This window comes from Protopterus annectens, chromosome 9.part0, assembly GCF_019279795.1.
Source record: "Protopterus annectens isolate FY-2018-M chromosome 9.part0, PAN1.0, whole genome shotgun sequence".
Taxonomy (NCBI): domain Eukaryota; kingdom Metazoa; phylum Chordata; order Ceratodontiformes; family Protopteridae; genus Protopterus; species Protopterus annectens.
The window spans coordinates 1,337,886,225-1,337,899,719 of NC_056743.1; the positions used below are offsets into that span (position 1 = coordinate 1,337,886,225).

The 13,495-nt window shown below is 47.0% G+C and overlaps 1 protein-coding gene across 4 annotated transcripts in view; it reads left to right on the forward strand.

The window, feature by feature from the left end:
- The window catches only part of DDHD2 (DDHD domain containing 2), a 1,375,691-nt gene that overhangs the window by 584,627 nt on the left and 777,569 nt on the right, over window positions 1-13,495 (forward strand). For all 4 annotated transcript variants that reach the window (XM_044084314.1, XM_044084317.1, XM_044084316.1 and 1 more), the window contains exon 10: window positions 659-729. In XM_044084314.1, coding sequence (XP_043940249.1) covers window positions 659-729 — 71 coding nt within the window. The remainder of the gene's footprint in view (window positions 1-658; window positions 730-13,495) is intronic.

Genomic DNA, 13,495 nt, shown 5'->3' on the forward strand with positions numbered 1-13,495 from the left:
CCATGGCTTTACAGATAAGGCTGGGTAAGGCTATGAGTCTGTAGTTTCCAGGGTCTGTTGCTGTAACTCCTTTATGAAGGGGGATGATGGTTGCTGTTTTCCATTCAGCAGGAACAAAACCAGTACTCAGATGGTGGTTGAAGAGGGTACCTAACGGAATTGCCAATTCATGTTTTAGACCATTTAACACACAGCCTGGCGTGCCATCTGATCGCACAGAGGCTGTATTTTTTGGCCTTAGAGAGAACATTAATGACTTGCTCTTTGGAGATATAAGGTGGGGGAGATGTAGAGGGAATGCTTTGTGGAAATTTTGGAGGGGACAGGGGTGAAATTTTCTCCAAATCTCTCAGCTAATAGGTTAGCTATTTTCGCAGGATCAGTGTGTCTGTGATGCCATCCACAGCAAGTTCAGCACACATCTGGGTTCTACCTTTTAGGTTATGGATATAGCTGAAGAATGCCTTATGATTATCCTTGGCTATGGTTGCTAAATTTTTTTTTAAGTTGCCCTTCGAGGATTTTACAAGTTCCTGTACTGTGATTTGTGTCTGCAATTATGTGCTGTTAAGGATTCGTGTCTTGTTTTGCCATGTTTAAAGAAGCATACTAATGGCACAGTATAGACAACTAAAAACCATGTGTCCTTATTTTACAGGGTCTCTGATACTTTTTGATCTTTTAACTAACCAGAAGGACTCCAGCAAAAGTGACAACAGAAGTGAAAAGGTAAGAATATTTTTTTATGGTTTAATCTCCACTATTTGATTATCTTCGGGAATGATTATCTTTGATCATTGTGAGTTTTTTTGTTATATTGATAGCATTATACAAGCAAGATGGGAGAAGGAGTATGTGGATTTAGTCTGTCCAAGGGTTACAGAGAGCCTTAGGCAGAAGTCCTTCTATTCCAGTGTTGCAGTATTCACTTGTGAGTTTACCCTTCTTCAGATCAGCTTGTCTGGCCAGGTTTCCAAAGCGTTTCCAGTCCCAGAAGGTGCATCAAACATCTGACATGTTGGCAGGTACGTGGTCCATAAATGTGACGTCTGCACACACCAGCCCTCAGAACTTTTCAGCCGCCAGCCATATGCCAGGTGATGTCCTTCAAGAATGCAACTGCAGTCCTGACATATGGGTTGTCCTGCCTCAGGCAGCCCTTCGGTCGTCCGGATTCCAAAGTCTGGGTCCGGCGTCGGCCTCCTCCCCGACATCAGAGCGGCCGGGGTATAAAGACATCCGCCGACGCCATCTTCTTCAGTCTTTCTTGCCGCGCGGTGCCCGAAGCAGAAGCAGTTCGCAAGTGCCGGTCGGTCAGCTCCTGTGTTTTCAGTTACCGAAGTCATCAAAACGCTAAGTACCCCGTTGGGGAACATTTTTCTTGCCTCAGCCGATGTCAGAAAAAATTGAAAAGGTTAATAATTGTTTGTCTTGTGGTAAACAAATACCTCATAAGGACTTCCATTCTTACTGCCTTCCCTGCCTGGGCCCAGACCACGACGTCTCGGCCTGTGCTGCCTGCGCTTGCTTTAATAAGCGCACTCTCAGGCGCCGGGCAGAATTTGCCGAAGATTTCTTTGGCGAAAATTACGCTTACATCATGCAGTCGGAACAACCGACAGCACTTACTTCCAAAAAAACGTAAGGACCGGGACTGACATCCTCGGCCCGCATCGTCCTCCGATACCACGCCTAAGCCTTCCGCGAGTGCATCGGTCTCTTCGCAGGCGGTAATTCTACCGCTCCAGGCCGATGACACTGCTTTACCGCGTACTTCGGTCCCGGAGGTTTCCCCGGTGCCGGTTGTTGATTTTCCTCCCGAAACCGAAGCCCAAGATTTACCTGACACCATACCAGTGGATAAAGTTACTCCTGCACGTGGGACTGCTAGGCCTCCGGTCTCCATGTCCATCAAGGCCTACACACATGCTAAGGCTGCCAGCCAGGCTAAGGCCCATCCTCCTAAATCTCTTTCCCAGGGCCCCTCTTCTGATAGACAGATCATGACTCTAGCTGCAGATTTAATCTCTCTAATCAGAGGTTCTCTGTCGCATCCGGACAGAGGTTCACAGCCACCTGCAGATAAAAGGCCTAGGACTGAGCAGGCAGATACCCTCTCCTCAGATGAAGCCTCTAGGGATTCAGAGCACTCAGATACCCAGGAAGAATCCTTCCAGGCCTACGAGGACTCTGATGCTGAGGAATCAATTCCTTCTGCCTCTCCTCCAGAAGATATTTCTTTCGGAGAAGTTCTCCATTCCATGAGAGAACGTTTTCAGTGGCAGGGTCAGGAATTCTCTGACTCCAGGAAAAGGTTACGTACCTTCCTTAAATTACCCCAGCACAGACCATTAGCTATTCCTCCAGTGCTGGATGTCTTGGATGATGTATACTCAGACTCCAGTGCTTCCCCTGATTCTCTCCCTCCTGCCCCTGTCAAGCCAGACAGATATTACAGGGTTCCTGAAACTCATAAGCATCTCTTTAAGGCTCACACTGTGGATCTAGAAACTATTTCTCAGGGGCCCAAAGGAGTGGCTACTTCCTCAGCCAAAAACCCTTTGCCCACGGACAGGGAATCTAGGTCCCTGGAGAGATGGGGCAAAAAAGTTTATACCTCCTCCACCCTTGCCATGAGGTCACTTAACTGTCTTTTTCATATGTTTCAGTACCAGGATTATTTAATGGATGATCTGCAGAAAAAGTTAGCCTCTCCTGAGCCTATAGATAGAAAGGCATTGCAGGATATGGTTCATAACACTCAGCAGGTTAGCAATCATTTTCTTCAGTGTGGTTATGATGCATTGGAAGCTTCATGTAGGGCAGCTATGACAGGGGCCGTTATACGTAGACATGCTTGGTTGAAAGAACAGCCTCTGCCAGACCATGTTAAAGTAAAGCTCCTAGATGCAACTCTGGAAAAACAGAAGCTTTTTGGTGCTAATGCACAGGATGTGTTGAAGTCTATTGAGGAAAAGGCTAAATCAGTACACAGAGTCAAGGATTTCCTCCAGGTTCAGCCATCCAGATTCAGCAGGAATTGGCCTTCAAAGAATTGGTCCTTTCCAGACACTGACAAGTTTCAAAGGGGAAAAACAGGCGTGCTCGAGGTAGAGGGCAATACCGAGGCTCCTACAGGGGCCGCCAATGGCAACCACCAAATCAGAGAAGTGGCGCAGGGAGTTCAGCTGCACCACAGGGACAATCACAATGACTTGGCTTTCACACCGCCATCCGAGGCTCAAAGAGAAGCACCTCTAGGCAGAAAATTATCCTTATTCTCAAAGAACTGGCACATTTTAACCAAGGACAAATGGATTCTGGACATAGTAGACAAAGGTTACAGGATCCACTTCCATACCTTACCAACGAGACAAGCCATACCAAACCTGCCACAAAATCAAAGGGCAGAGGCACTCTTACAAGTTTCAAAAATGTTACAAATAAAAGCAATAGAAAAAGTACCTCCTCAGGAACAAGGCCAGGGATTCTATTCAAGACTGTTCCTTGTTCCAAGAAAAGAAAAGCAATGGAGACCTATACTGGACTTGTCCGCTCTAAACACTTTTCTCATTGTGCCAAAATTCATAATGCTGACATTACAGCAACTCCTTCCCCTGCTGGGCAAGGGGTCTTGGCTGGTTACTCTGGACCTCAAGGAGGCATACCTGCATGTCCCAATCAGACACAGTTGCAGAAGATACCTCAGATTTCTTGCAGGGTCAGAGCATTATCAATTCTCAGCATTGCCGTTTGGCTTATCTACTGCGCCCAGAGTATTCACGAAATGCCTGGCATCAGTAGTTGCACATTGCAGACTCCAGGGGATTCAAATATACCCTTACCTGGACGACTGCCTTATATAAGCAGACAGCAAACAAACCTTGATAAGAAACTTGGACTATGTCATTCAATTACTACAGGCTTTGGGATACACAGTCAACATTCAAAAATCAAGACTACTGCCATCCCAACAGATTATTTTTCTAGGAGCCAAATTGGACACACAATCACAAATGGCTTTCCTCACAGACGAGAAACAGGAACACTTACCAGATTACTTCAAAAGCCTAGCAAAGCTCACCCAGCTGACCGCAAGGAAAATCCTGCAGGCCCTGGGGTTCATGGCATCTTGCATTCTTCTGATCCCTCTGGCAAGACTACACATGAGAAAGCTACAATGGTACCTAAAAAGCTTATGGTCTCAACACAGCCACAATTTAGAAGATGTAATACCACTCATTCCATGCCTGCAAAGGGAATTTTTGTGGTGGGCTCAAGCAAGTCATTCAAACAAAGGCATGTCCTTAAACAAACCTGTAGCAAGTCAAACCATTACAACAGATGCCTCAGATCATGGATGGGGGGGCGCACATGGAGGGCAGATGCATTCAAGGGCAATGGACTCCCAGGGAAATGCATCTGCACATAAATCAAAAAGAGATGTTAGCAGTGATACATGCAATCGAGACCTTCGGGAAATCCCTTCAACAAGGTCATCTACTAATAAGGACAGACAACACCACTGTCATGTGGTATATAAACAAGCAGGGAGGCACTCATTCTTATCCCCTCTGCAGACTAACAATGACTCTTTGGGAAAAGTTCCTGAGACTGAACATCCACTTTCAATCCCAGTTTGTTCCAGGCAAGGACAATGTTCTGGCGGACAGGCTGAGCAGAAATTTCTTCGATCCGCACGAATGGATGCTGCATCCACACATTTTCTCACAAATAACAAGTGCATGGAGAAGACCGGACATAGATCTCTTTGCTTCTCACCTCAATCATCACCTGGAGAAGTTCTGTTCAAGGACACACCATCCTCTAGCCTGGAAAAACGGATGCTCTCTCCTTCAGCTGGAATTCACTAACAATTTATGCATTCCCTCCTCTACCATTACTGATCAAGGTGTTACTGAAGATCAAAGCAGACCAACCAAAAAGAATTTTGATAGCTCCAGACTGGCCAAGGCAGCACTGGTACCCATTGCTTCTGAGCATAACTCACACCAAACCGTGGCCCTTGCCTCAGTGGCCTCTTCTTCTAACTCCGCACAATTACAGGACTGTTCATCAAAACCTACAAACTTTGCAGTTGACAGCTTGGAGGGTTCCATGACTTTTACCCATATCTCTCTTTCCGAAAAAGTTCAAGAAATCTTGCTGGAAGCACGCAGGCCTTCCACCAGAAAAACCTACTCAGCCAAGTGGAAGAGATTCATCATCTGGAATGCCAACAAGGGTCAGGATGCATCAGTAATGAGCATACCACAGATATTAGAATACTTGGCAGAAATGTTTCATACTGGCCTCTCATATTCTTCCATAAAAATTCACGCTTCAGCAATCTCAGCAAAATACAACTGTGACCTACCTGTGTTTTCGCATCCCTTGCTAAGACAGTTTCTAAGAGGGATAAAGAATATCAAACCTCCCAGAAGACCACCAGTATTTGCATGGGACCTCAATTTCGTCTTGGAAAAATTAACTCTCCCTCCTTTTGAACCAGCAGCATCTTCAGAAATGCAATTTCTCTCCTGGAAAATGGTTTTCCTGTTGGCAGTGACCTCAGCAAGAAGAGTCTCGGAGATACAGGCCCTCATGGCAGTACCTCCCTTCCTCATTTTTCATCAGGACAGAGTCTCTCTAAGAACCAATCCTTCATTCATGCCAAAAGTGATATCCAGGGTGTCTCTAAATCAAGCAATTCACCTGCCTACTTTATTTCTAAATCCTCAAAATAAGGGGGAAAAGCTGCTGCACACTTTGGACATACACAGACAATTATGCTACTACTTGTACAGAACAAAGACCACCAGAAAGTCTGACCAACTATTTGTAGCCTATGCTGCTGGAGTGCAAGGAAAGGCAATCTCCAAACAAACAATTTCAAAATGGATTGGACACTGCATCAGATTCTGTTACTGTTTCCATGGAAAAGGTGTGCCAGCCAGCATTAGGCCACACTCCACCAGAGCTATAGCCACATCCACAGCCTTTCTAAGAGGAGTGGCTACGAAGGACATTCTAGAGGCTGCTACATGGAGCTCCGTGCATACATTTACCAAACACTACAACCTGCCTTTATACTCCAGATCCAGAGCAGGCTTTTCTTCGGCAGTCCTGCAGGGCATTTTAGCTACACCATCCCTTTATTAGATCCTACCACCCCCAGCTTGGCTATGGTATTCAACCCATATGTCAGGACTGCAGTTGCAATCTTGAAGGACATAGTACAGTTTTGTACCTACCATAAATGTAGATGTCCAATAGATATGCAACTGCAGTCAGGCTTTCCCTCCCTCCTACCCCTCTGCAATTTTCCTTTTGGGTCCATTCCCCCTTTTCTCTATCAGCTGGGGATATCTGTTATGGTGTATCTGTTTATTACTGTTGTGCATGTCTGGAGTTTTTAATCCATTCACCAAATTTAGCCTTCTTTGGAGGGCACCTGGCATCTGGGGCAAGAAACACTGAAGAAGATGGCGTTGGCGGATGCCTTTATACCCCGGCCGCTCTGACGTCGGGGAGGAGGTGACATCAGCCGACGCCGGACCCAGACTTTGGAATCCGGCCGACCAAAGGGCTGCCTGAGGCAGGACAACCCATGTCAGGACTGCAGTTGCATATCTATCGGACATCTACATTTATGGTAGGTACAAAACTGTACTTTCCTGCTACTCGCGGACGTCGGATCAGTTTCACATCAAGATAAGTACCCTGTTGGGGATTATTTGAGTCCTTTTTTGTAGTACTATAGTCTGTTAATGTCCTGTAAGAGCAAGTGCAACTGTGGTCGCCAAATTCCCCATAAAGACACCCACGACCAGTGTCTGGGCAGGGATCACAGTTATAAAAACTGCACCATTTGTAAGTCGTTTGTCCCTAAGACCCTTCATCACCGGCTTCAGGCCCTGGACTTGTACCTTGAAAACAAATGCCTTAGACAGATCACTCTCAGTATGGAAGCCGCCTCCGACACACCATCCGAACCACCCAGGAAGAGGCCCAAGCCATATGGCCGTCTACTTCCACTGCACCTCCCTCTACCAATTCTCAGCCTGTAGCCGTCCTCAGCTTGGCCAAGGAACCGGCATCCTCTACTTTAGATAAAGCACGTACGTAATCAGGAGGCCACACAATCCAGAGTGGATGACGTGTCCAGAGAGGATATCCTGGCGCCTGATTTAGATGCCAGGGGGGAACCAGTAATGGAGATGGGAGCTTCTGACCAGGCCTCTGCTGTTCCTTCTGTGACTTCCAGGCCTACCGCCAGTCAGACGCCGGCTAGGCCTACCAAAAAGAAACAAAAGATGAGGCATATTCCGCCATCCCCGGAAGCCTTGTCCGACTGACAGTCCTTCAGCCAGAACCTCTACAGTGCCTTCCTGGCACCTATGCCTACTGCAGACCTTCCTTCAGCTACTCCACCTCTTCTCAGCCCAAGGCCCCTCTTGCCTGAGAGAACACCTAGCCACCCTATAGAGGAGGAAATGTCAGACTCCTCAGAGGACTCCTTGCCCTTCTCTTCACAGATTTCTTCCCCTCTGAGGTATGGATCCCCGGAAGAAGCTTCTACAGAACCTGACTCCCCTGTGGAAGACCTTCCCTTTGGGGACACAGTTAACCTTATGAAAGAGCATTTTAAATGGGATTGCTCAGACATGTCTGAGGCCCAAAAAAGATTCTGACTTGATCCAGATGGAACCTCCTAACCCGGTTCCCATTCCACCTGTCCAGTCTGCCTTCTTGGATGCTTTTGCTGCAGCATGCTTTAATCCAGATTCCCAGCCACCTGCCCCTAGAAGGGCAGACAGATTATATAGGGCACCTGATGCAGAGAAATTCCTATTCAAGTGTCCCCTAGCAGACCCTGCTACTATTTCTATTGCTACTGATAGGGTAACTAACCTTCTCCCTACTACCACTGTCCTGCCCGCAGACAAAGACAGCAAGGCCATGGAGAGGTGGGGAAAAAAGATTTATACTTCTGCTACCCTGGCTTTTAGGGCTACGAATTACCAATCACACATGACCAAAGACTCCCTGGCTTACTAGACAAAGCCTCCAAAGATCTCAATGATATCCCTGACTGTGCTGCAAAGGCATCCTTGTCATCTTTGCTCGGGCTCATCTCTCAAGTTAATAAGCACTCTCTCAGGTGTGCCTTTGATGCAGCTGAGGCCTCTGCCAGGTCAGCTGCATTTGCTTCTGTGTTGAGGAAATACTCCTGGCTGCATCTATACCCTTCCCGGATGACTTTAAGGCCAAACTCTTGGATGCACCCTTGGATCACTCTGCCCTTTTTGGCACCGAGGTGGCTGACCTTTTCAAGTCACTCCAACAAAAAGGGAAAGAACTCTAAGACTTAAAGCATCTCCTTGTCTCTCCAATTCCTAAGTTCCAGAGAAACTACCTGGCTAAGACACAATTCATAAGGAAAACTTCTAGGCCTTCTGCCCCCTCCAGATCAAGAAGACCCCACAAGAGACAATCTACTCAGCCTAGGACTCCTTAGACATCTGCACGGAGACCTCCCTTTCCAGAAGGGGCAGGCAGTGTCTGACTGCCTGCCTCCCTTTCTTCCCCATCTCCTCCCACCATACCTCTGCCTTCCCGTCTCTCTCACTGCCTCCCTGCATGGACCCTAGTGACATCCGACAAATGGGTTTTGACAATCCTGAAGGAGGGTTACTTCATGTCTTGGATCTCTCCTCCTCCAAAACTACCTATCCCTCTCCCACCCCCTCCTCTCAAGGGTCACTCCTACCCAAGGTCCTAAACAAGCAATCACTCCAAGACACCATAGAACTAGTCCCTCCCCTTAGCTCTAGGGAAAGGCTTCTACTCCAGAATCGTTTTGGTGCCCAGGAAGGGAAGGACCATGGAGACCCTTCCTAGATCTTTCCCTTCTGAACCTCTTCTTGAAGATCCCCTCCTTCAAGATGATAACACTTCCCATTCTGTTTCCTGTCCTCCTTCCACGGGCCTTCATGGTGACCCTGGACCCTGTGCACATTCCCATAAAACTGTCCTCCAGGAAATTCCTCAGATTCAAAGCAGGCTCCTCTCATTTTCAATTCTGTGCCTTGCCTTTTGGACTCTCCACTGCACCAAGGGTATTCACAAAATGCCTATCCCCAGTCATTGCTTACTGCAGGACAAGGGGAATGCAAATTTTCCCATACCTAGACAACCTTCTCATTCAAGCATCAGACCAACAAACCTTCCTCACCCACACAAAGGAGCTCCTGCTGCAGTCTGTAGGGTTCCTCATAAACTTCCCCAAATCACAACTAAATCCTACACAAGACATTGTCTTCCTAGGATGCAGAATCAGGACAGACCTCAGGATGGCCTACCTACCAGAGGAAAAAGTACTTTCCTTGAGCCACCATCTACAGTCTGCCCTCCTCTCACCCATCCTGACTGTGAGGGAATTTTTCAGACTCCTTGGGTACATGCCAGCCACTATTCTCATGCTACCTCTGGCAAGGCTACACATGAGGAAAATGCAATGGTATCTGTGCTCAGTATCGACCAAGGACTCTCACCCCCTTGAGTTCAGGATCCCACTCCTTCCCTGCCTCCACCAAGAACTGAAGTGGTGGTTGGCCCAGGTTGCCCAGAATCCAGTGCTCCCTCTGCAAATGCCCTCCCCTATCTAAATCATGCACACAGACGTGTCAAATCTGGGCTGAAGAGCAACTCTAGAAGCAAGAACGGTGCAAGGTTTGTGGACAGACAAAGACAAACACAAACACTGGCACATCAACATCAAGGAAATGTCAGCCATTCTTTTTGCCCTGCAGGCCTTCCAGCCTTTCCTCAGACAGGGCACCATGAAGATCTTTACAGACAATACCACAGTGATTTGGTACTTGAACAAGCAGCAAGGGATGAAGTCCTACCTCCTCTGCAGGCTAGCTGTACAGGTATGGGATCTAGTATCTCCTAGGGGATCTCCCTCCAGGCAGCCTATATCCCATCACAACACAATTGTCAAGCAGACTCCCTAAGCAGAACTGTCTCAGACAGTCACAAAGGGATGCTGTCAAGAGTTGTTTTCCTAGATCTGATCCACAGGTGGGGTATTCCACAGATAGACCTGTTCACCTCCTCCACAAACAGGCAATTCTAAAGCTACTGCTCCAGAGCTCACAACCTGAAAGCACTGGAAACAGATGCCTTCTTAATGTCTTGGAAGGGCAGATTCCTGTATGCCTTTCCCCCTTCCCTCTGATCCAGAGAGTCCTACTGTAAATTCAGCAGAACTCACCAACAATCTTGCTGGTGACTCCCTACTGGCCAAGGTAGCACTGGTTCCCCCTACTTTTTCATCTTTCCAAGGGCAATCACCACAAGTTACCCACCTCGGTTGATCTACTCACAAAACCCAAGGGGACACAGATTCACCCACAGTGGAGATCCCTGCACCTCTCCCTGTGGCTGATGGGATTCTGATTCCCTTCAGACTCTTGTACAACAATGACGTGCTCTCAGTCCTGCAGGAGGCCAGGAAATCCAGCACAAGAAAATCTTATCTCTCAAAATGGAGGAGGTTTTCTATCTGGTGTCCCAAAAGACAGATGGAGCTGCTGGACAGCGACCTGCCTCTGATTCTGTCCTACATGTGTGAATTCCTGAAGACAGGCTGGTCTTACTCCTCTTTAAAAGCACACTTCTGCCTGCTTGCCTATGGAACCTCCGCTAGCTTCCAGACTCCCAGCCAAGCTGTTCTTAAAGGGTGTTTTACACTTAAGACCCCCTAAAAAACCAACCCCTCCTTCCTGGGAGCCTAACTATGTCCTAGAAAAAACTTACCATGCCACTCTTCGAACCAACTGACGAGCCTGACTTGAAATTTTGCACTTGGAAGACATTTCTAATAGTAGCTCTGACCTCAGCCAGGAGGGTCTTGGAGCTCCAAGCCCTTATGGCTACCCCACCCTTCCTAGTTTTCCATATGGACAGGGCACACTTAGAATTAATCCCTCCTTTACCCCAAAGGTGGTCTATGACCTTTCCCTGAATCAGGCTATTCACCTACCCACCTTCTTCCCTAACCCTCAGGGAGACAGTGAGAGGGTCCTACACACCCTGGATGTCCACAGGCAACTTTGATTCTGTTTGCATAAGACCAATCCTTTACGCAAATCAGACCAGCTTTTTCTTTCCTTCCACCCCAGGGCTCTGGGGAAAGCAGTGGGAAAACAAACCATTTCCTCTTGGATTGCTAGAGCCGTCTCCTTTTGTTACACACACCATGGGAAGAAACTGTCAGGCAATGTCAGAGCCCATTCCACAAGAGCCATGGCTTCCTCTGGAGCCTTTTGCAAAGGCCTAGACACCAACTCCATTCTGGAAGCAGCTACCTGGTCCTCTGTACACACCTTCACCAGACACTATAAATTGGACCACATTTCCAGGGTCAGGGCAGGATTTGCCAGGGCTGTCCTGCATGGGTTCCTGTAATTCTCATCCAGACCACCTCCCAGCCACCAGTGAGCTTTTGTAATCACCCACTAGTGAATACTGCAACATTGGAATAGAAGGACATAGGAAAGTTGTGTAAAATCATACCATAACCATAGATGTCCTTCTCTTCCATGTTGCAGTATTCCTTCTCTCCCACCATCCCCCTTTTATCTTTGCACTTGCTGTCCTCGGCATCTGTACAGGCTAGGCCATCAGAACTGGCTCCGTCTGGGGCTTCCTTGGTTCTGGGGGCCGGTGTGCACAGACATCGCATTTATGGCTCACGTACCTGCCAACACTTCAGATGTCCGACGCACCTTCTGGGACTGAAAGCTTTGGAAACCTGACCGGACAAGCTGATCGGAAGAAGGATAAACCCACTAGTGAATACTGCAACATGGAAGAGAAGGATGTCTATGGTTATGGTAAGATTTTATACAATTTTCCTATTTTCTTGCTTCCCTAAATCCAGCCCTCCAGCTTCTTTTTAAAGGCCTCAACTGTCTTATCTTCTAACATCTACTGTGGTAATTGAATCCATATGTCAGCAACTCCTTCTGGGGAAAAAAGTATATGATCTAATGTTGTCTATATTTATTTATTCCTCAACATGTGGGTTCAGATCCTATCCTCTGATCAGACCTGCCCACTTTTTACCGTTCATGGATACTACATGGTCTTGAGCTCCTCCCTTGCCCATAATGCAGCAGTCTTTACCCTAGATCTCATTTGCTGCCATTGTATACAGTTGTGGTCGATGCAGCTCTTGAGCGTTTATTTAAAGATAATTGATAATGTGAAGTTGTTAAATCTCGCCGTTTATTCTCACTGATGGGTTCGGAGCCGATCCTCGGCTCCGACACGACGGGTAGCAAGCTCAAGGTTTGCCAGTAGCTCGAGACCAAGCCTCTTATCCCACAATGCACTGCTGGAATTACCTCAGATCTAGTTTGCCGTGACAAGAAAGATCTCGGTGATCCAGCTAGCTTGGACCATTTTAGAAAAAAATTAACAGCGAGTCTATAAAAAGTTTTTATTTTTTGTTCAAAAAATATAGTGTGTGTTAGTTCTATTATATTTACTCTAGTTAAATACTTAGATAGTATAAATAGTTTAAAAGTTAGGGCCTTGTTGGCTTCTTAGTTGTGTGGGCCTTTAGCCCTTTTTCTCTCTACATAATCCTTATAATAGTCAAGCTTTTTCTGTGGGCCTCTTAGCCATATATTTGTATCTATATTGTGTATATATAATACTGTTGTAGATAGTGCCCAGTTTGGGCTTAGTTGTTGTGGATCTAATTTACTGTTCTTTCCGTTAAAATGTCGGATGATAAGGAGAAATCCCATCCCAAATCGGGATTCAAAAAATGCCCAGATTGTGGGCAGAAAATGTCTGTCACTGACGGACACATTCAATGTGTCTACTGTCTGGGGGCTAAACACCTCCAAGACACCTGTAGTATTTGCCACTCCTCTTCAAGAGTCTTCTTGGAGAGAAGGAGGAAACTTATAGACAGGGGATTGCTACAGCAATCTTTTTCGGATGTTTTGAGTAGCCATGAGAGTGCTAGTACGTCCTCTAAATCCTCAAAATCTAAGTCTTCAGATAAGGTCTCAAAAAAGGCTAAGATTTCAGAAGGAAGGGTCATCGGTTCCATAGTCATCGGAACCAAGTGTTCCTTTGATTCGTAGCCAGCTCTCAGTATTGGAGCCGGATTCTGAAGTTCCTTCTTCACCTGTGCTCCAGTCAGCATCTTCAGTGCATTCAGCTAAATCTTCAGTCAGCCTTTCAGATTTGGACATGGATCGGCTAGTACAGAAGCTTTTGTAGGCACCAGGACTTGCCAAATTGTTGTCGGCCCCGACCAGCTTGTCGGTACCGAAGACCATGGAACCAGATTTGTCTACTCCTCCTCTGAGCTGTACTGGACTCTCTGAGCCAAAGGAAATTGAACCGATGGTGGTCAAACCATTGGAGCCGATACCCGCACCGGTGTTATCGGCTCCATCTACTC